The sequence below is a fragment of the Pantherophis guttatus genome, chromosome 1, assembly GCF_059756535.1.
Source record: "Pantherophis guttatus breed Tessera chromosome 1, ASM5975653v1, whole genome shotgun sequence".
NCBI lineage: Eukaryota > Metazoa > Chordata > Lepidosauria > Squamata > Colubridae > Pantherophis > Pantherophis guttatus.
The window spans coordinates 280,875,025-280,898,944 of NC_142063.1; the positions used below are offsets into that span (position 1 = coordinate 280,875,025).

At 37.4% G+C, this 23,920-nt stretch overlaps 1 protein-coding gene across 2 annotated transcripts in view; it reads left to right on the plus strand.

Moving 5' to 3' along the window:
• DRC8 (dynein regulatory complex subunit 8) overlaps window positions 1-16,297 on the plus strand; it is a 24,236-nt gene extending 7,939 nt beyond the window's left edge. The window contains exons 3-8 of one of the 2 annotated variants that reach the window (XM_087883003.1): window positions 301-381; window positions 1,454-1,526; window positions 10,650-10,729; window positions 11,502-11,544; window positions 11,629-11,695; window positions 15,931-16,297. In XM_087883003.1, coding sequence (XP_087739129.1) covers window positions 301-381; window positions 1,454-1,526; window positions 10,650-10,729; window positions 11,502-11,544; window positions 11,629-11,695; window positions 15,931-16,046 — 460 coding nt within the window. In that variant the 3' untranslated portion in view covers window positions 16,047-16,297. The remainder of the gene's footprint in view (window positions 1-300; window positions 382-1,453; window positions 1,527-10,649; window positions 10,730-11,501; window positions 11,545-11,628; window positions 11,696-15,930) is intronic. The other variant, XM_034428218.3, reaches the window with a different exon arrangement.
• Window positions 16,298-23,920: the final 7,623 nt, after the last annotated feature.

A 23,920-nucleotide genomic window follows, 5' to 3' on the forward strand; every position in this document is an offset into this window, starting at 1 on the left:
TTGTTCGTTTTATTGCCACAACCCTCTTCTTTCTTAACCACTACTCACTGTGGCATAGCTTATTGCTCAGCTGGAGATTTTGCTGGGGTTTATTAAGAAAATGAGTTAACCGTTTCAGTTCTGGACTGTTTGTATTTTTGAAAGCCAATTATTGAATGTACCTTTTTTCTTTTGTATTTTAAATACACACACAAACATTCATTCTTTTGTTTGTGACTTACCATGTATTTGGGCCACTATTTTTAGACTCACATCTCCTGTAAAATGAGTGACTTTCAGCAATCCCTTTTCATTCAACAGGAAAGATGATAGCAGCTTAATCCTGCCTTCCCCAACCTGGTGTCCCCTGGATGCATGGATTTTACTCAAAAATTCTCTGAGGTGATCATTACTGAGAATTCTGAGAGTTGAAATTTACATGTCTGGAGGTACCAAGGTAGGGGAAGGCTAACCTACCACAACCATGAATATCAAGATTGAATTAGTCTGTAATAATCTAAGTTTGGGGTAGGTGATTGTCAGGCCCAAGCCTAAATGACACAATGAAATCCAGCCAAGTCCAGTTCTTTATTTACTTACAAATAATGGACAGAATCTTACCAAACTAAAGTTGTAACCTTCTAACCTACTAGATATATCCTTAAAAAAATATAGGGTGTGGCTACTCTGATCCTCTTCTCCCCTCCCCCCTCTTACTCAGGACTGGGCAATCTCTTAATATGCAGTCTTTTAATCTGGGCCTATCTCTGACTGGATTTACTGCTTCCTCTTTGGGAAACCTCTATTTTGCTAAAAGTCCTCTCCACTGATTCTCCAGATATACATACTATCACAGTGATGAGACAAAACTAGAGTAGGCCAGTTAGTGTAAATGCATCTAGAAAATGAATAACTTTAGGACATTCTCATAATTTGTCAAGACAGGAATTGAAATTCAGTACTGCAGAACTATATTTCAATTAAGTGGACATTCAGTTCATGTTTGAAAATATGAATTAATGAAACTATTTAATTCATACTTTCACTATTATATATTCATAAATTCATGCTTTCACTATTATATATATATATATATATATATAATCACTATTATATATTGGAATGTTTGTTTGGTCACTAGGCCCTTAAAGATCCATCACATTCTTTTGCTCAGGTCCTGTGAATTAACTGTATTTGGGGGCAGAAAGAATAATTGACACTTCTTTGTTAGTACTGGTATATCTGAAAACCAATGCAATTGTTATACATTTTACTAAATCTATAAGCCCTCCTACTTCACTAAAGATCTGGAATTCACTAAAGACATGGCAACTATATTCCCTCTATCTATTGCTTTAGTGGTTATGATCTTACGAACTAGGCATACTTGATGGGGAGGCAATTGAATAAAATAAATCAGAATTAGAGATTTGCATTACTTATATATTTAATAACATATGTTCTCCTTTTTCAGAGAGATTGGCACTATCATTAGGTCATTAGGCTGTTGTCCCAATGAGGCGGATCTCCATGATATGCTTGCAGAGGTAGCGTTACATAATTTTAAAGTTCTGTTACTTAAAGATGTTGAGAGTAAATCTGATCTCTTTTCCTAAATCAATAAGGATTAAAAATGCAATATCAAGGAATTTCATTGAGCAAATAAATATTTTGCTTATCTTGTAATAATAGCTAGAGGTCCTATAATAATAGCTAGAGGCTAAAATTATGTTAAATTCATATAGAATAGAGGGACTGCTAGTGTAGTACTAAGCCTGAAGAGTGAAGGTATAGATAAACAGATGTAGGCCACCGTATTTTATTATAGTGCTGGAATTTTCAATATTGGTTAGTATCAAGTTAATATAGCTTCTTTTATACTCTCTTCCATCCTCTAAAACAGAAAATTGTCCGCAAGACAAGTCAGAAATATGATAGAAAAATCATTCATGGCAAAGTCTGTCTCCCAACAGATGGTATAAAAGTCTCCTATGATTTCATGTCTCTTTGAAACATTTGCAATTTGGTTTTGGAAAGCTTCTTCCATATCTTCTGTTTGGATTGCTTTTTGTTTCTAAAACTCAGACGCTTTAAAGCATTGCTGTGTTCATTCATTTTGATCTCTCTGCAGGAATTGATAGTTTTAATGTACAATGCAACTGTTTCTCCTCTACAATATTGCTTCTGTTTCTTTCAAGCAAGCTGTATCCTTCAATTGTTGTATTCCAGATCTGGTAAACTTTCCATCCAGGTCTCCATTATATCTATTAGATCGTACTGTATTTCTTCTCTGTACTAATAATTAAAATTCAGCTTGTTTACTTTTCTTACTCTGAGCATAAGAGTATAGTTACTGAAGACCATGTACTTTGTGAAAAGGGATTTCCGCCCCCCCGTGTTGTTTTTTTAAATAGACCTCTTTCAGCACACCCACTTTCTGAATTATGGAAGTTTTAAATCTGAGATCTATACTTCAGGAGATTTGTTCCTGTCCCTGAAGGATTTCACTTAAAGCCTTCCCAATCAAATTCTCCATGCTTTCACCAAACATATTTTACCATACCTTGTGAGACATAATCCAATCATGCATGGTTGGTTTATAATTCCAGTAGTCCATCATCTACATAACACATTTAATGATTTCAGAAAGTAGATATTTCCTGTTTGCATACTAAATATTGATTTTCAGTAAAACTGGCAAAAATGTTTAGTAATCTGTCTGTCAAATGCTGGAAATGCAATCAGATCCCAGGTACTTACTATCATACGTGGTGGTCTTACATGAAAGCAAGAAAATATTGGAAGAAAATACATACCTGGTTGGAAAAAAATGATTAAGCAAAGTATAGACCTGAAATCAGAAGTATTTTTGTTGGGTATAATGCCGGAGGGTTATGATAAAGGGACTACATATTGAGTTTTGCATGTACTGACAGCAGCAAGGATTGTATTTGCAAAATACTGGAAAAATGAGAATACTCCACCAGATGAGGATGTAATTTGGAAAATGTTAGATTGTGCTGAGATGGGCAGACTGACTTTAAAAATAAAAGACAAAGAAGACACAGAATATTACTTGATACGGAATAGATTTTATGAGTGATTAGCTGTACCCGGCCACGCATTGCTGTGGCCCAGTCTGGTGCTTCCGCTGGGCTAAAAGAGCAAGGCTGAAGTTCCAAACTCTCCACGAACATTTGGTGGGCGTGGCCAACTCGACGTCACTCACTTTCATCAGTTACATGACAGCCCCCGAGCCACGCCTGCCCAGCTGGTGATTAGGGCAGAGAACCGGTTGCTAAAAAACAATGGGAACCACAAAATCCTCCCTCTCTGTCTCCCCCTCTTTGTATCTCTCTATCTCTCTCTCTCTCTCCCCCCTCGGTATCTCTCTATGTCTCTCTCTCTCTCCCCCCTCTGTATCTCTCTATGTGTGTCTCTCTCCCCCTCTCTCTGTATCTCTGTGTCTCTCTCTCCCTGCTCTCTGTATCTCTCTCTGTCTCTCTCTCTCGTCCCCTCTGTATCTATCTCCCCCCTGTATCTCTCTATGTGTCTCTCTCTCCCCCTCTCTATCTCTCTATGTCTCTCTCCCCCCTCTGTATCCCTCTCTCTCTCTCTCTCTCTCTCTCTCTCTCTCTCCCCCTCTGTATCTCTCTATGTCTCTCTCTCTCCCCCCTCTCTCTGTATCTCTCTCTGTCTCTCTCTCTCTCCCACCCTCTCTCTCTGTATCTCTGTATGTGTCTCTCCCACCCCCGTCTCTCTGTATTTCTCTATGTCTCTCTTTCCCTCTCTCTCAGTTTATCTCTGTCTCTGGCCCAGCCTCTTCTGCATCCCCCGCCATCGCCCTTACCTTTTCAGGCCAGGCTTTCACAGCTGTCCGCACCACAGCAGAAACTCGGGGGCCCCCTCTATCCCCCCTACACAGATGTTCTCTGGGGGTTGACGGGGAGAGGCATAGGAGGGAAGGGAAGGGAAGGGAGGGAGGGAGGGGGTGCGGCGGGGGTTCAAGGCTGGTTTGAGGCTTCCCGCCTGAAGGAAGAAAGCGGCAAAGCCAGGAGCCACGCACACCCCATTGGACCCCTGCTGCGCAGTTCTCCTCCCCCGCCTGCCAAGGGCAGGGGAATGATTAAATGCCCTGCTCTTCCAGGCGAAATGAAGGAGGGCTGGCCATCTTCCCTCCTGCCCGTTTCCGCCCCCCAAAGCCTCCCTGGAGCCCCTTTTCTGCCAGAAGGTGAAATTTTTGTGTAGGCTCCGTGAACTGCCAGAGCGCCCACCTGGGAATCAAAGGCAGCGCTGGTCAAAGGCAACCCCGAGGCTCCAGTTGCCTCCATCTCCTGCTCACCGACCGGATTCGCATAGCGCCGGTTGGTGGCTGGTCTTTCTGACCTCAGGGCCCGTGGTAGTGCTGGGCCAGGTGCAATTCGAGCCAGGCGAGGGATGGAGGGTTCCCGCTCAGCGGGCCCAGGCAGCCTCGTTGCCAGGTGTTCTTTGGAGGGAGCCCCGAGAACGGCTGGCGAGGGGGATGGGCAGCAGTGGCGGGCAAGGCTAGTTTGCAGGGTGGGAGGGGGAGGTCAGAGCCAGGCTTGGGTAGGCCCCGCCCAGCCCTAGAAGCACCGGCTGTGAGCGCTTCCCTGCGAGGAGCCGGCTGCCTACCTGCCGAGCCTGGTGGAAGGATATGGCCCTTGGGCGTTTCTGCCTTCCAAATGCGCAGTTTCTTGGAAGCAATATGGAGAGTCTAAATATAAGGAGCAGAAATCTGTTGAGCGTAATCAAGGCTGGAAGGTTGCCATGTTGGTTTTATGTCCAGCAGATGGTGCTGTTTTTCAACGTTTGTCAATGTCTTTCAATGTTTTCCAATGTTTTTCATGTTTTTACCTGTCACAGGTGTGACATGTATATAATATAGATATATAAAAACACGCCCGTAGTCGAATGCAACGTTGTGTCAAAATTTGAAAGCAATCGGTGAAGAACTTTTGGAGATGTGCGGTTATGTACAAATGGACATTTACATTTTTATTTATATAGATTAGAGATAAGAGATAGACATTAGATGAAGAAAGATTATTGCTATGTATGAATTAAATATAAAGATAGTTTATAATTATAAATATGCCAATATATTTAACAGAATTATAAATAAACTAATATAAAAAGAAATTTAGCCAAAACTATTCTGTTACATTACCATTTTTTTTATTGAAAAAGTTTTCAAATACAAATTTTTCCCCCATTTTTCTCCCCCCCTCCTCCCTAACCCCCCTCACCACCCATCCCCCCTGTGACTTCTTCACAACAAAAACCTAATTCATAACAGATTATATAATATTTTACCATCCCCTTACTCCCTCCTCTAAATACTGACCCTTGCTTGCTAATAATATTATTAATATTGTTAATTCCCCCTTTTGCCATACATTTCAAAAAAAAAAACATTCTACTATAACATTGTATGATAACTTCTAATTTAGCATAATATTATTATAACTCCCAATTTAGCAATAATCTGCCCTTTTTCTCCTCCCCAAACTTATATCTGTATATTATTACAACATTTCAAAACAACCTTCCACTTTAAAACTATATAATAAATCCTACTTTGACATTTAATCTTTTGTGTATATTAATATAACATTTCAAAGCAGCCTTCCCCATAAATCCTAATTTAACATTTATTCAACTCTATCCATTCCTCCACTCCCCTAGATATATCACTTAAACATCCCTTTTCTTAAACTAATCAATCAGTAAACTAACCTATTTCCACCCACTTTCCTACAAAATTGCCATGCACAACAATTCTTAATATCTTTAATCCACTGCCCACTCTACTAATATATATATATGTGTGTGTGTGTGTGTGTGTGTGTGTGTGTTCCGTTATATATATATAAAAAAAGGACAATGACTTTAAATTTATAATCCATATAATATCTTCTTTGATGTCTTTCCACTGGATTGTTGAGTCCATCATCCATAATAGGGTAACATAGCTTCCTGATGCAACAGTTTGTTCAAAATCTTCAATCATCATCTGCCCCCATCAGTAGTAAATATCCTCATATATATATAAAAGTAAAAACAACCACCCGAGTGACATTATGATTATATTCCATATAGTTGTAACTGTGGCTTTCATCAGGATTATTAATTCCCATCATCCTAGTGGGTAACAACCAGATCTTCTGCATGCCCCAGCGTAACTCTCTTGCCTTGTAGCTCAGTATAGTTATAATATATTTATTGATACAAGAAAGAAATCCAAGGTAGATAATTCAAATCCAACAATTTAAGGCTCTTTTCACATCCCAAAATTACGGCATTGCAGAGGTCTGTCACAGTCCTCAGGATAATATTAACCAATACTTCGCCTCCACTATCTTTTCGCATATTCATTCTTTTTTTTTTTTTAAATCACTGGCTTCACTGTTGCTTGATTTAGAAATTTCTATTTTTATGAGACCTATTTCTTTTTTTCTTTTCTTTTTGTGGGTTTAATTTCCATTCTGGTTTCCTTTCTACAAGTTGTATATCAACTGATCGGTTTTCATTCTGCTTTATAAGTTGGTCTTGTTGATTTTGTTTTTGTATCTCATATTTCTTCTTTGCCAAATGTATATCAGCTAATTGGTTTCCATACTTGTCTTTGACTTGATGAATCATCACGTTAGAGTCAGATGCCACTTCTCTCATATTTGTAGATAATCCAGCTGGGGTATCTAAAGAATCCAAAGGCAATTTGTCTACCACAACCTCTGTAATTCGATGTTTTCCCTTTATTTCCAACTCCTTCTGCTTATCCTGTATTATGCCTAAAGATGTTAAGTTCATTTTCAAAATTTTTTGATAAAATTCTTCCGCTCTTTCAACAGTATTTAGTTGGTATCTTTCTCCTTGATATCTCAATATTATACCAATTGGGGCATCCCACCTAAATGGAATATTTCTTCTTTTTAACTCAGTCACCAAAAAACCAAATTTCTTCCTATCCGTTAACATCTTGGGCGGGAGCTCTTTGTAGATCCAAATCTTTCTTCCATACAATTGCAAAGTAGAATTAAAGGAATTTTGCACAATATTATTCCTAATTTCTTTATCTGTAAAATAGATCACATCTCTAGGCAATTGCCTTTGCTTTGCAATCCAGGAATTTATTCTATAAACTCTGTCAATCCTACAAAACACTTCCTCAGGTTGAACCTTTAAAATCCCAGCCAGAATTTCAGAAGATATTTTTCTTAAATCATCTCTATTATTTTCCTGCAAACCTCTCAGTCTAATCGCATATTCAGTGAAATTATATTGCATCATTAAAACTTCTCTTTCAATCCTCTGTTGCAAATTTTCTACATTACCAGTCTTTTGATCAGCCTCCATTTTAGGTTTTTCTTTTGAGCTATTATCTTGAGTATTTGTCAAATCATTTTCAATTTTTTGGATTCTATTGTCCAAATTATCCTGAGTTTCTTCCATTTTAGACTCTAATAACTTAGTATTTGCATCCAACTGGATCATAAATTCTGAAAAACCGTTAGCCATTTTTAAAATCTTTCGCTCCAAAAAATCAAACTTAGATTTCACCAATTCTTTAATTTCCTGCTTAAAATTTTCAAGATGCTGATTCACAATTTCATCCCTTCTTACAATCTCCTCTAAAAGAAATTCTATTATGTTAAAATCAGGTTTCTGAGACTGGAGACTTAAGACTTGTTCTTGTAATTTGTTAATGGGGGAATCCCCCCCCACTGCTTGTTTGTCTGACTTTATAAGTCTCAATGCCATGTTTCCGCCCAGACAAACTTTATTAAAAAAGAGAAGAAAACTTCTTTCCAACCAAGAGCAATATCAGCTCTCCAGGAAAAAAAAAACACGAAAGTGAAGTATTGTCTTCAATTGTAGCCAAAGGTATTTATTCCGCTACATTGTAATAATAGAAAACGGAAGGACTTTCCCTTTCAGCCTCTCCTCAAGCCGCGGCAGTCGCCATTTTAAAAATCTTTTTTTCTTTCCTTTTCCTTTTTTTTTTCTTTCTTAAATAGCTTTTGAAAAATAAGTAAAATACTTGCGATTCAGGATCACAGGTCCAGCTCACGTCTTCTTTAATTACTCTGTTAAATTTGCAGGCTTGCTCTTGTTACATTACCATTGTTACCAGTTTATGTGTTAATATTTTTACTGTCCTTTCTTTGTTTTGTAAATGATAAACCCTGACAATACACTGTATTCAAAATGTTTAAGAATAATAATAATAATAATAATAATAATAATAATAATAATAATAGAATCTCCATCTAAGATTTTCAGAGTCTGTGAGATAGGTAGTCCTCACTTAGCAACCATAATTGGGACCAGCTACTCCATTGCTAAGCACCACATTCGTTAAATGGAAAATCATGTGACTGTGATAGACTTACATCATTTCCTATTCAATCATTAAGCGAGTCACTATGGTCATTAAGTGTAACATCACACGATCATGACCTATGATTTTACTTCAGCATTCTCTATTAACTCTGTCACAAGCAGATTGGGAAGTGTGCAAATGGCTTTCATGTAACCAGGGGTTCCTGCAATGGTCATAAATGTGAAGAGTGATTGCAAAGCTCTTTTTTTTATACTATCATAAATCTAAATGGTTGCTAAATGTGGCAATCAGTAAGCAAAACTAAATATAAATGTGTCAGATACAATATTACAACATCATTTATCCCCGTATACAGTCCTTGACTTACAACAGTTCATTCAGTGACCATTGCAATTTAATAACGGCACTGAACAATGTAACTTATGTGACGTTTTTCACAGTTACGACCTTTGCAGAATCCCCAAAATCATGTGATCAGAATTCAAATGCTTGGTAACTGGTTCATATTTATGACCGTTGTTGTGTCTCAACGTCATATGATCACCTTTTGTGACCTTCTGACCAACCAAGTCAATGGGGAAGCCAGATTCACTTAACAACGGTGTTACTAATTTAACAATTGTGGTGATTCACTTAATCGTGGCAAGAAAAGTCATAAAATGGGGCAACACTCACTTAACAAATTTCTTACTTAGCAACCTAAATTTTGGGCTCAATTGTGGTTGTAAATTGAGGACTACCTATATAGCATTTAATTAATAAATGTTATTCTAAAAATCATAGTATTTTTGTTTATGTTTTGCTTTGCTTTAATGGAGAAATATTTTGTATAAAAATAATTTTGCCACTAGAGGACAATGTTGCATAAATGTACTCTTACAACGTTCTTTCTCTTATCCATGTATGGCTATAATAATAAAGTTGATAACTAGAAGATCCTAAAACCATAATTTAAAAAAAAACTGCTCATTTTTAATCAGGAGAAGCTAGCTTTGCTGTTTGGCTACTTTTCTATCTCTCAGCCCTTTCAGACCAAGAAACTAAATATACTAGATAAAAGAAAGAATGATATCTTACATTCTTTCAACCAATCTAGAAAACATTCTTTTCTTTCTTCCCCACCTTTAATTGGCCATCATTATTGCTGATTTGCAAGTTGCTTATCACACTCCCAAATCGTAAGTCTTTATGAGACCATATGAGACTTAACCTTTATCTGCTTCTATTATCTCATTGCATGGCAACAAACTAAATCGCTGTATTTAAATTTCCATTCACAACCTTTTAAAAACAAACACAGCTTTTATTTTTAAAGGGAGAGGCCAAGAATGAATGTAGAGCTGGGAGAAATGTAATGTGATGTGTGCCTTTTGTGCAGTGGTTCTGCAGTAGAACAACAGAAGTGATACAGTGAGATAATAAAGCCTAGGGGTAACTTTTTTGATGGAGGTTGCAAATATGTAATTATACAGATACATTTAGTTTAGATCTCTAATGACAGCCTCAGGCATTCTGCTACTTCTGACAGTGCAACAGCTGACTCAAGCTTTCATAAACCAATCTTCCTGCTGCACTGATAAGATAGATAACATAACTTTTTTAATTATAATTTTTTTACTGTGAGCACGCTGGCCCACATTAAAAATGAAATTCTGTTGCCTGCTCTCAAGAGAAAGAGTATATCTACCCAAACACATATGTGACACACATGTACACATGCTATGTGCATGCATATATACCTGCACCATACATATATACATATATACATACATACATACATACATACGTGTGTGTATGCGTTTGTATGTATGTATATGTATGGGATAGATAGATAGATAGATAGATAGATAGATAGATAGATAGATAGATAGATACCACTGTCCATTTAGAATAAATAGCGGAAAGAGAAAACGAGAGTTCAGAAGGTTGATGCTATATGGAACAAAACTCATCATATCACGATCATGTCTGTGTAGCTAGAAATATATGTTCTTTGCATACATGCAGATTTTGCATATTTAATGTGTGGATGAGAAGAACACAGTCAATGTTTAATTGATTGGTGAGGAAATAGAAGGATGAGGTCTGATTTGGCAAATCTTTTTTTTCTGTCAGGTTACATGGAAGGTATCACTCTCCTCAATATTAGCTAATGGATGATTCTTAGCATTGCTATAGAGAACAAGATTGTTTTTTCTATTTCATATATTACAGTCTAATTTCAGATGGTGTAATTTCAGATTAGTTTCTGGTTTATTTTCCAATAAATCATCGTCATTTATGATATGCTTCTTTTAAAAATTAGGTAGAAGAAGAAGAACCAACTGGGTTTATTCGTTTGGAAAAATTTCTTCCTATGATGACTAGAGTGTTAATGGAAAGAAGGTAACAAACAGAAAGAGGTATTTCAGTTTGTGAAACTTGGTTATGCATATATGAGAGATTTTTATTTTACACAAATCCAATTTAAAAACCAAACTTCTCAGTAATCAAATAAATTTAAAATATTTGTGGCAACCATGAAATGGGTTTGGATTTATTACAGTGTCAGTACTATGTTAAATTGGCTGTAGTTTTGTTCAAAATACATGGCAATCCCTTCAGTCAGGAGAGAAATCTGTGATCCTCCATATATATTGCTAAACCATTAATAGCAATACCACCCAATATTCTCAGTAATGCAGATACTGAGAGTTATACTTCAATAACGTCAGAAAGTCATATATCATCTATTGCAGAGCTATATTAGATATGGCAAATAGTTTCATTTTTCTAGAAATGTCAGATTACCACAAGATTCACAATATTTATTTTCTAAAGTAGGCATTTATTGAAATTGTTCTTGTGGATTATTTGGAGTTTTTAGTTTTATTTAGTTTTATTTTTTGTCTTATTCTTTTTTTATGGTGAATATTTTACTTTGCTCAGGTAAAACTCACATAAATTACCAATAGATAAACTGCCAAGAATTGATCTAGATTGCAGCAGGATAGAAATCAAATAAGTAAAACTGATTCCACAAACAAATTTGCTGGATTTTAAAAGTTTTAAGCTTTAAAATTTATGGTAAAAAGAGTTGGAAGGCTGTTTCAAAGTAGCAGTCAAATCTTAGATACACAGATTATCAATAACTATTTTATTAACTCTGTTATTTCAGATACCGTCCGATTCCAGAAGATGTTCTTTTACGTGCTTTTGAGGTTTGTATCAATCTATGCATGGGGAAATTTCTTAAACTTCAAGGCAATAAGAATAAAATTTACATTCAGTGTTCCATTTTATAGGTTTTGGATCAGAATAAATCTGGACATCTAGCTAAAGATGATTTGATAAAGTATATGACTGAAGAAGGTAAAACTTTAGCAAAATATTTACTAAAACTAATTTTATTTGCTTAGGAAAAAATTGTTCTACTCTGCATGTGAATTTGAGTGTATCTGTGTGATAAAGAATACAGGTAGACCTCAACATACAACTGTAATGGAGTCTGCCATCACAGTTATATGTCATAATGGCTTCAAAACCAATTGTATGACATTTTTTTCTGACAGTTGTTTTTGTGGAAAATTCGCTTAACAACTGCCACCATAGTTGTTAAGCAAATCTGCAGTCATTAAGCAAACCAAGGGTTTATGGGCACAATTTTGCTGAAAACAGGAAGTGCCATTTTTAGCAAAACTGTCATAAAACACAGTTGCTGCCAACAGCTGTAACTGTGGCTGTAGTGCTGAGTGCCTGAAGTTCGGTCATGTAAACCTGAAGAGGGCCTGTTGGAACCTTGAACCAGGTCATAAATTCCCTTTTTCAGGTGGTTTGGAACTTCAAACACTTGCTAAACCACCAGTCGTAAGATGAGGACTACCTGTATGAAGATATGCTTAGCAGCCATAGGCCTTAGAATGGAAGAAAGGCAACCTGGAGGTTGAATATGATACTACCCACAATCTTGTGGAAGTACCTAGAATTCTGCAAATGTATATTGCTCCTGGTCACAAAAAAGTATGCCCATCCCTATCTGAAGAATAAACTCCAACCTCATAAAATAGTGCTAATGCCTTCTAATTATCAATCCAGAAGTATATTCAGTAAGCTCCACATTATTTCAAATTTGTGTGCCTTACAATTTTTTTTATTAATATAAAAAAAAGAAAACCAAAAATGCCAATCCATTTCAAGTTGTATAAAATCACTGAGCTTAGGAGAATAATTGCAAGCACACAATAAGGAAAAAATATTATATACATAAAAATGTGAAATCACAGCTGCCAGTTCTTTAGTTGGTATTGGCCTTCATTTTCATCAAGTTCTTCCCAAGTATCTAGGACAGTGATGGCAAACCTTTTTGGCGTTGCGTGCCAAAAGTCAGAGCATGCTCGCACTACCGTGCTCACGCGTGCCAGCACCCATAATGCAATACGCACCCCATTTGTGCATGCGCACATGACCCTCACACCACGCATGCACCCTACACTGCGCATGCACCCTCCCGCACATGTGCCCCCACTTTTTCCAAGGGTGCCGGCGCGCCTCTTACCGGAGGACAACCAGATACCGTAGTGTTCCCTGGCAAGACAGCCATTCCCCGGCCGGCGGCAGTGCTCTGAGCCCCGTCATGTGCCAGCTGGGGAAGCTCCGAACATGCAGCCTTGCCTGGGCTCCTCTCCACTGGGTGCTGGGCTTCCTGGTAAGCCCCCTGTAGCAACGCGAGAACCGCCGCCCCCAGGGGCAATGGGGTGGTGGCTGCAAGGATGGACGAGCCGGGGCTTCCCTGTCTCTCCCCGCATGAGCAGGCTTCTGGCATGGATCCAGGCCTGGGGGGGATTGAAGCCCCAGCACACCCATCCTTTCCGCTGCCACCCCATCGCTGCTGGCGCTTCTCACGCTACCGCTTCTCACTCAGTGGCAGGAGCAGCTGGTGGCAGGCTTCAATCCCTCCCCCAGAGGCCTGAAATGCAATGCACCTTTTTGGCCTCCGTACGCCCCATTTTTGGATTTGGAGAGGAAAGGGTTTTCGGGCAGCAGCACTACGATCCTCTCCCCGAATCAAAAAAGTGCATTGCATTTCAGGTGGCGGATCTGGCCAAGAGGAAAGAGAAGGTGAGTCTGCGAAGAAAGAAGAGGAAGGCGCGTGGTTCTGCAATGTCCACCGGACAACCACGAAGGAAAGCCTTTTCAGGCAGCAGCACTGCGATCCCCTCCCTGAATCCACCCAAAAAGGCTTTTCTCCTTGGTTCTCCAGTGCACATTGGAGAGCCGTGCACCCTCCTTCTCTGCAGACTCACCTTCTCTTTCCTCCTGGGCCAGGAGCAGAAGCCAAACGCCCTCCACCTGGGTCGCCTGAAAAAGGGGCAGGCAGGGCGGCTAGCCGCCTTGCCTTATGCCCCGTGCGCAGTGCCTGAAACTGTGGTGCTCTTGTTTTGCCTGCGTATGCCTGGTTTTTGGATTTGGAGAAGAAAAGGTTTTCGGGCGGCAGCACTGAGATCCCCTCCCCGAATCAAAAAAGTGCACTGCATTTCAGGCGAAAGATCTGGCCAGGAAGAAAGAGAAAGTGAGCCTGCGGAGAAGGAAGAGAAGGGCAAGCAGCCAGCTGCGTGCTCCATTTTTGGATTTGCTGGAAAACACTTTCCTCTGTGGTTCTCCGGTACACATTGCAGAACCGCGCACCTTCCTCCTCCTTCTCCGCAGAAGGCCAGATCCACCACCTGAAACACAGTGCACTTTTTTGATTCGGGGAGGGGATCTCAGTGCTGCCGCCAGAAAACCTTTTTTTCTCCAAATCCAAAAACCAGCGACTGCTCCTCCTCCCCCTGCCAGCCTCACTGTAAAACTTGGAGTTTGCCTTACGGGGGGGAGGGGAGAAAAAGTCCTGATTGGGGGGGGAATCCTCTTTGCAGAGGCTCCTCCTCTTCCCTCTGCAAGCCTCACTGTAAATCTCGAGGTTTGCCTTATGGGGGGAGAAAGGTCCTGGGGGGAAATATCCGTGGTGCCAGTGACTGCAGCCGCACTCTGGAGAAGCCCCTTTGGAGCCGGTCAGGCAATTTCCAGCATGGTCTGCGCTGGCAGGGCGCAGGGCTTGCCTACATAACTTTGCTGGCAAAGAGGCAGCGGCAGAAGGCCGTTTGTGCCAGCAAAGAGGCAGTGGCGCCAGCAAACTTATGTGAGCAAGCCCCTCACCCTGGCTCTGTGGGTCTGCAGAGCTGAGCATCTGACATACTGCTTCTCTTGCGCTGGCCACCACCTTGCACACGGCTGATCGGCACTCCAACGGGGCTTTTCCAGAGCGTGGCTGCAGTCGTGGCACAACAGACGTCCCACCAGGACCTTTACCCCCCTCCCCCCCACCGGTAAGGCAAACACTGAGATTTACAGTGAGGCTGGTAGGGGGAGGAGTAGGAGGAGCTGTTGCTGCGTCTGCAAAGAGGATTTGCCCCCAACCAGGACCTTTCTCCCCCCCCTGCCCCAAGGCAAACCCCAAGATTTACATTGAAGCTGGCAGGGGGAGGAGGAGCCGCCCCCACCTCTGCAAAGAGCATTCCCCTCTTTCTTCCCCCCCCATAAGGCAAACCTCGAGCAGCAACAGCAGTGCAGGCATAGAGGCAGTGCTGGTTTGCTGGCACAAACGGCCTCCAACGTGGATCCCAGAAAGCAGCTGTCAATGGCATGGCTGGTGTGCATATGTGCTAAGAGAAGCTGCCCAGTGGACATGCATGTGCCAGAAATAAACTTCTGGTTCCGGTGCATGCATGTGCATCAGCCACCTAGTCTTCTGATTACTGGCGAGCATGCGTGTGGGTCGATCAGCTAGCCAGCTGATCTTCTGGTTTCTGGCACAGCCGCATGCGTGAAGTCCTGCTGATTGTCGCACGTGCATGCGCACCAGTAACCAGAAGACTAGCTGGCTGGTGCGCATGCGTGTGCCAGAAACCCGGAAGAGGAATGGGCACCACTGTGCGTGCCAGGCAACATGGCTCTATGTGCCACCTGTGGCACGCGTGCCATAGGTTCGCCATCACGGATCTAGGATGTCATAATGTATTGGTGTAATGTATGTCCACATCTAAGCAGTGTGGCTATTTATAATTGACAGATTAATTTTGCCATTACCACCTTTGTCAGATTAATCAAAACAAAGCAATTTTCATCCATTACTGAACTTTCAGCAAATCTGAAATGCCACTGAAACTTTAAAAATAAATTATGTTGGGGTGGAAAATAGCATTTTGGGTAAATAATGATTAATAAGTTGGCAAAAGAATGGCAAGAATACGTTACAACATATTATGATATAGCTAGTATTTTGTAGACAATTTTCAATGAAATAATTTGGGTAGAATACCTTTGCAGACATTCTAAAATATGAAATACTTGCTGGTATGTTACATGTTAAACATTTTAAATTTGAATTCAATTATGGTATATGAAACGGGTAGTGTCAGTATAGGATTCTCAGTAACTAAGTTTTTTCCCCCTAAATTTCCATTTATGTTTACTGCTTTTGAAATAGTTTGAAAACCCTAAAATACCAATAATTTAGAAGGTTTATATAGTCAGAAACACTACAGCAAATTGTTGATTTTTGGCTGCAGGTGAGCCTTTTACACAGGAAGAAATGGAAGAAATGCTTTCAGCAGCAGTAGATCCAGAAACAAATACTGTTCGCTACAAGGACTATATTTCAATGATGGTTGTGGATGAAAACTAAGAATGTTATTTAATTTGTGGCTCTCAGTTTAGTGTTTTTACATTAACTTCATTGTAGTTACTGTATTTGCTGTTGGGCACAAGCATAATAATAATTACACTGAAATTTATGAAAATACTATATTGTTTATTTTGTAAAATACAAACATTACTGAATATCTTAAAGTGTCAATCTGACTGTAAACTGAAAATAGTAGAATTCAAAATTTGCAAATAAAATACTAATTGAGTAATCTGCATGACAATTCACAAGACAGTTGCATTGAATTATTAGAAAAATGTGCAAGAAAAATGTGCAAGATTGAAATCTAAGGCTGAAATAATGGACTTACTGAAAAATAGGCTCTGTTGAATATGCTTACTGAAAAATAAGCACAACTTATTTTCAAGAAATAAAGCATAGGATTATAATGCACACTGCATAGGATAATGTAATTATAGTACTGAACAGGAAAACAATTTAAAATTAACTCAAGAAATAACGCAAACAGGACTTCCGGTTTGCTTTTTGTAGCCGCCAGACGGTCCCTCGGGACCGCCAGCCCCATCGCCTGTAAAGAGCCGCCTTTACAACGGAAAGGCGGCTTGAAAAACTCCATTTCCAGGAGGAAATGTGAGAGAGAGCAGGTGAGTGTAGGTAGAGCTCTCCGCGTAGCCCCCAGAGTTTTTTTTTTACTCTTGGGGGCGAGCGGATGAGGCTCCCTATATCACTCACCGTTTGCTCCGGGCGTTGGGAGACCTCTGCAAAATGCAGAGCAAGGCTACGAAAACAAGCTTTTCAAGATAACTAACAGATTAAGCAAAGAGGATGAGATCTGGATCTAGACCTGTGACCCTAAATTGCAAGTATTTATACTTATTTTGCAAAGGATATTGAATAAAGTAAAAAAGGACTTTTAAAATGGCGACTGCCGAAATTTGAGCAGGGAAGCTTAAAAGGGAAAGTCCTTCCGTTTCTTATTAAGCCACAAAGTAGCGGAATAAATGCTCCTGGCTATAACTGAAGAAAAAGCTCCACTTTTGTGTTTTCTCCTTCCTGGAGATTTGATCTCGTTTGGAAAGAAGCTTTGCTTTTTTTTTCTTTTCTAAAAAAGTTTGCCTGTGTGGAAATATGGCGTTTAGGCTTACAAAGCCGGACAAACAAGCGGGGGGGGGGGATTCCACCATCCACAAACTATATGAACAAGTTCTTAACTTACAGTCTCAGAAAGCTGATTTTAATATAATTGAATTTCTTCTGGAGGAGATTGTAAGAAGGGATGAGATTATGAATCAGAACTTTGAGAAATTTAAGCAGGAAACTAAAGAATTGGTGCAATTAAAGTTTGATATTTTGCAACAAAAGATCATAAAAATGGCTAATGGTTTCTCAGAATTTTTGATCAAGTTGGATACAAATATTAATCTATTAGAGTCTAAAATGGAGGAAACTGAGGATAATTTGGAAAATAAAATAGAGAAAATTGAAAATGATTTGATAAACACTCAAGACAATAGTTTAGAAGAAAAACCTAAAATGGAAGCTGATCGAAAGATTTGTAATGTAGAAAATATACAACAACGTATTGAAAAGGAAGTTTTAATGATGCAATATAATTTTACTGAATATGCGATCAGACTGAGAGGATTACAGGAAAATAACAGAGATGACTTAAGGAAAATATCTTCTGAAGTTCTGGCTGGGATTTTAAAGGTTCAACCTGAGGAGGTATCTTGTAGGATCGATAGAGTCTATAGAATAAACTCCTGGATTGCAAAGCAAAGGCAATTGCCTAGAGATGTGGTGATTTATTTTACAGATAAGGAAATAAGAAATAATATTGTGCAGAAATCTTTTAAGTCTACTTTGCAACTGTTTGGAAGAAAGATTTGGATATATAAAGAACTACCGCCTAAGATGTTATTAGAAAGAAAGAAATTTGGTTTTCTGGTGGCTGAGCTTAAAAAAAGAAGTATCTTATTCAGATGGAATGCTCCAGTTGGTATAATATTGAGATATCAAGGAGAAAGATATCAATTAAATACTGTTGAAAAAGCGGAAGAATTCTATCAAAAATTTTTAAAAATGAACTTAACATCTTTATGCACAACACAAGATAAGCAGAAGGAGTTAGAAATAAAGGAAAAATATTGAGTTACAGAGGCCTTTGTAGATGAATTGCCTTTGGATTCTCCAGACACCTCAGCTGGATTATTTATAAATAAGAGAGAAGTGGCATCGGATTCCAACATGATGACTCACCAAGTTACAGGCAACTATGGAAATCAACTAATTGATACACAACTTACAGAAAAGAAATATGACTCACAAAAGCAAAACCAACAAGTTCAAGTTATAAATCAGAATGAAAACCGATCAGTTGATACACAACTTGCAGAAAGGAAATTAGGATGGAGATCAAACCCACAAAAAGAAAGGAAAAAGAGAAACAGGTCTCACAAAAATAAAAATTTCTAAATTAAGCAACAGTGAAGCCAGTTATTTTTAAAAAATACATGAATGAATATATGAAAAGATGGTTGAGGCGAAGTAGTGGTTAATATCATCCTGAGGAGAGTGACAGACCTTTGGGATGTGAAAAGGGCCTTAAATTGTTGGATTGGAATTATCTATTTTTGGTTTTCTTTTCATTGATTAACGTATTATATCTATGCTGAGTTATAAGGCAAGAGAGTCATGCTGGGGCATGCAGAAGATCTGGCTGTTACCCCATTATGACGATGGGAATTATTAATCCTGAAGAAACCCACTATTACAGATATTATATGGATTACAATTATAAAGTCACTCGGGTGGTTGTTTATATATATATATATATATATATATATATATATATATATATATATATATATATATATACACGAAGATATTCATTATTGATGGGGGCAGATGATAATTGAGGATTTTGAATATTCTGTTGCAACTGGGATGTTATGTTACCCTAATCCAGATGATGGAGTCAGCAATCCAGTGGAAAGACATCAAAGAAGATATTATATGGATTATAAGTTTAAAGTCATTGATTTTGTTTATATAAGGGAATACTTTTTAGTAGGATGGGCAGAAGAACAAAGATATTAAGAATTGTTGTGTATGGTAATTTTGTAGGAAAGTGGGTGATGACAGGCTAGTGTATTGATTGTATAGATTAAGAAAAGGGATGCTTAAGAGATATATTTATGGGAGTGGAGGAAACGGATAGAGTAGAATAAATGTAAAACTACAATTCATGGGGAAGGCTGCTTTGAAATGTCATGTTAATATACACAAAAGATTAAATGTTAAAGTAGGATTTGTTATATAGTTCTAAAGTGGAAGGTTGTTTTTATATATTAATACACAGACATAAGTAAGGGGGAGGAGAAAAAAGGGCAGATTATCGATAAATTGGGAGTTATAATAATATTACTGTGTTAAATCAGAAGTTATTATATAGTGTTATAAAGGAATGTTATTTTGAAGTGTATGGTAAGAGGGGGAAGTAATAATATTAATAATATCATTAGAAGTAAAGGTCAATATTTGGAGGAGGGAGTTAGGGGAATGCTAAAATATTATATAATTGTTATGTATTAGGTTTTTATTTTGAAGAAGTCACAGGGGGGATGGGGTGGTGGGGGGGTTAGGGAGGAGGGGGGGAAAAGGGGGAAAATTTGTAATTGAAAACTTTTTCAATAAAAAAAAAAGAAATAACGCAAACAAAATAACGCAAACAAAACAAAAGGAAAAATAGAAGTTCCAAATGTAGTAAAAACAAAGAAATTCTACAGTTGTGCTGAATTTAAAACAAACCTCTCAAAACATTAAATGTTGACATTCAGGCTTCATTAAAAAATGGTTAATAAGTAAACTCAAACCTTGTTTTATGTTAAAACTTGATATCTGAGCTGGGGAGAGTAGAGGTGCTTCTGCTATTGAGTTTCTAGAAATAAAAGCAGATGTCCTCACCTGAGCAAATCTTTTCCCTTTGTTCCAATAAAAGGAATTTGTTGTCTTTCAGCTATGTTGAGATGTCTCTGTTTGTTCTGTGTGTGTTCATTTGGGGGAAGTGTTTTCCATTTAAATATATTCACCTGATTTAATTGTGTTTATCTTAAAGATACCTTCAAAGGTTTCAAACATCATGGTTTTTTGTTGATATCCTTTTAATATTTATCTAGGAATAGGCTTTAGGGGCCTTATTCCAGAGGTCGCTCTATTCTTTTTTAAAACTTTCACACAGATGCACACATACAAACTTGCAAATAAATATCTTCCCAAAAGTTAACAAGCTAAAGACATAGCTACAGTAGGTTATTTGATATAATGATTATATATGATCATGTACATAGATAATGTGTTGGACCTGGTCTTTGGGTGTTAAGTGAATTTCGTTATATGGGTAAACTTTGTATACACGTACAATGACAATAAAGTTATTATTTTGTTTTTATTATTAGAGATATTAAGCAATGTAATGCTGGAATTATTTAATTAACTTTTATTGAAAGCAAAAATGCCAGACTCGTGGATAGAGTCTGTATGTAACACTCATACCTAAAGAAGATTCAGATTTGAAATTAATAAAAAACTATACACCGATTTCATTGTTAAATGTGGATTATAAGGTTTTTACTTCAATAATGGCAAACAGGCTAAAGAAACTATTAAATGAATTTATTCATATGGATCAAAATGGGTTCTTACCTAAAAGGCAAATTAGAGATAATATGAGGATAATTTGGAATACTTTGGAGTATTATGAGACACACTGAGAAAAACAAATGGTAATGATATTTCTCAATGCACAGAAAGCTTTTGATAATATGAACTGGCAGTTTATGATAAAGCAACTACAAATAATGGCTTTTGGGGAGAGATTCATGAATACTGTAAAAACAATATATAACAAACAATCAGCCAAGATAATGATGAATGGAGAGATCACAGAAAAAGTTAATATAACAAAAGGAACAAGGCAAGGATGTCCGCTATCCCCACTGTTATTCGTATTGAGTTTAGAAGTGTTAAATAGAAATATAAGACAGAATGAAGAAATAAAAGGGATAAAAATTAAAAAAGAGGAATATAAATTACAAGCCTTTGCGGATGATTTAGTATTTATTCTGGAAGAACCACAAAAGACAGGACTTAAACTACTAAAACAAATAGAAGAATATGGAGAGGTTGCAGGTTTAAAAAATAAATAAAGAAAAAACAAAAATATTGGTGAAAAATACTACAGAAAAACAAAAAAGAGAATTTTAATGGAAAAATTAGACATACAAATTGTGAAAAAAGTAAGATATTTAGGAATACAACTAACTTCAAGATGTGCAACGATAAAAGAGGACAATTATTATAACTTAAAATTGAGAAAGATTTGAAAAAATGGAAAACCTTGCAGTTATCACTAATGGGGAAGATTGCAATAATCAAAATGAACATATTACCGAGATTATTATTTCTATTCTATTCCAATAAAAATTGAAAAGACCTATTTTCAGCACCTCAACAAAATAATGCTTATCTGGCAGGGGGAAAAGGTGAGAATTAATATAAAGATGTTACAAGATGCAAGAATAAGGGGAGGTTTTGGACTGCCGAACTGGGAATTATATTATCAGGCAGCAGCATTGACTTGGATGAAGGAATGGATTGAATTAAGAAATACAAGATTACTAACTTTGGAAGGACATGATTTACAATTGGGATGGCATGCATTCTTATGGTATGGCAGAAGTAAGATACATATGTATTTTCGTAGACATGTAAGAAATGCATTGTTGTTAGTGTGGGAGAAATGTGTAGAGATAAATACTATTTGAAAATATGGTTCCAATATGGTTATCAACAATAGAAGCATTGATACACTCAAACATGGTTAATTTTCGAAAGATTTTTAGATATAAAGATTTACTTACAGATAAGGGGGAACTGAAAGGGAAACAAGAACTGGAAGAACAAGGGATTGTGATAGACTGGTATATGTATATGCAAATACAAGCAAGATGTGAAAAAGATCTAAGATTATATGACTTTTATTTAGAAATGACAGATCTGGATAGGATACTCACGGGAACAGAGGATAAAATAATCAAAAAAATTATAATTTTCTACTTAGTATGGCATTAGAAGAACAAGTAAATGAAATAATGATTGCTTGGGAAAAAAACTGTGGATACTCAATTGAGCTTGATAGATGGCAACAGTTATGAGAAAGGAACTATAAACTAACAATGTTCACTGCATACAAAGAGAATCAATATAAAATGTTTTACAGATGGCATATGCCCCCTGAAAAATTGGCAAAAATGTTTAAAGACAAATCAGCTAAATGTTGGAAATGCCATCAAAAACCAGGATCTTATTATCATATGTGGTGGACATGTTCAGAAGCTAGAGTACATTGGAACAGAATTAAGATTTGGTTAGAGGAAATGACCCAACAGCATATTGATTTAAAACTGGAGCTGTTCCTACTGGGTATCCTGCCAGAGAAAATTAGTAAAGAAAATGTATATTTGATTATTCATATAATAACTGCAGCGAAAATAGTATTTGTGCAAAGATGGAAAATAGAAAAAATCCCGTTGGAAGGGGAAGTAATTAAAAAAAATGTAGACTGTGCAGAAATGAATAGATTAAGCTTAATGATTAAAGAGAGAGAAGATACGGAATATTTTAAAATATGGGGGAAATTTTATGATTGGATACAAAAGAGAAATAAAGATTTTGATAACAAAATAGGAGAATATTATATTAAATGTATTGTATTTGGGGGAAAATATTGTAATAGAGAAATGGAAATTATAAGGGAAGAAATGAAGATAGGAGGAGTAATTAAAAAGAAGACGTTACTAAGAAACACCGAGATGACACACAGAAAGAATGATGTATTATGTGTTTGTTTGTGTAAAAAAATTAAAAAAAATTATATATAAAAAAAGTTGTTATTTACTTGATTCATTAAACATGAAACTCAGTCAACTGAACATTCAAAAATGCATCACAAATTCCATTGACTGGTGCTAATGGTTGATACGGGTTGCTGCCAGTGTTCTAAGTATCAACCAAGTACCTTCTTAAAATGTACGATATTCTAAGTAGCGCAGTTTTTTTGCAGTTCCATTGGTGTTATTGCAGGAAGCTGCAATTTGTTGATGTATCCTATAAAATTCTTGGACATGGTACCAAGTGCCCGATGACAATGGGTATCACTGTTACATGTTTCATTCATAGCCATGTAGTTTTGATGGCCAGGTCGCGATATTTCATGATTTTTTCCAGTTTTTTCTTCAATTCTGGCATCTCCTGGTACCGCAATATCAATAAATTGTACGTTTCAGTTTTCAACAACTGTGATATCTGGTGTGTTGTGTTCCAAATGACGATCCGTCTGTATTCGAAAGTCCCACATGATCTTCACTTTCTCATTTTCTATAACTTTTTCCACTTTATGTTCCCATGACTTTTTGGATACAGGTAAGTCGTATTTTTTACATAATGACCAGTGGATTAATTTAGCAACTCGGTCGTGTTTAGCTTTGTAATCAGTTTGTGCGACTTAGCTGCATTCACATATTAAATGTGAAACAGTTTCAACTTTGTTGTTACAAAGTCAGCAGTTTGAATTGTCAGTGGATTTTTGTATCTTTGCTTTCATGGCATTAGTTTGTAGTGCTTGTTCTTGAGCTGCGAATATTAAACCTTCTGTTTCTTTTTTGATGGTTCCCATCTTAAGCCATGCCCATGTAAAGTTGTCATCACATTTTCCTTCAATGTTTTTCAAGTGCTGTCAAAGCTTTGGTTTTCCATCTATTTAATCTGTAATCCAGCTGTTTTTCTTTATATTCTGCCTTTGTTTCTGTTGTTTTTATAATGTTCTCCGTTTT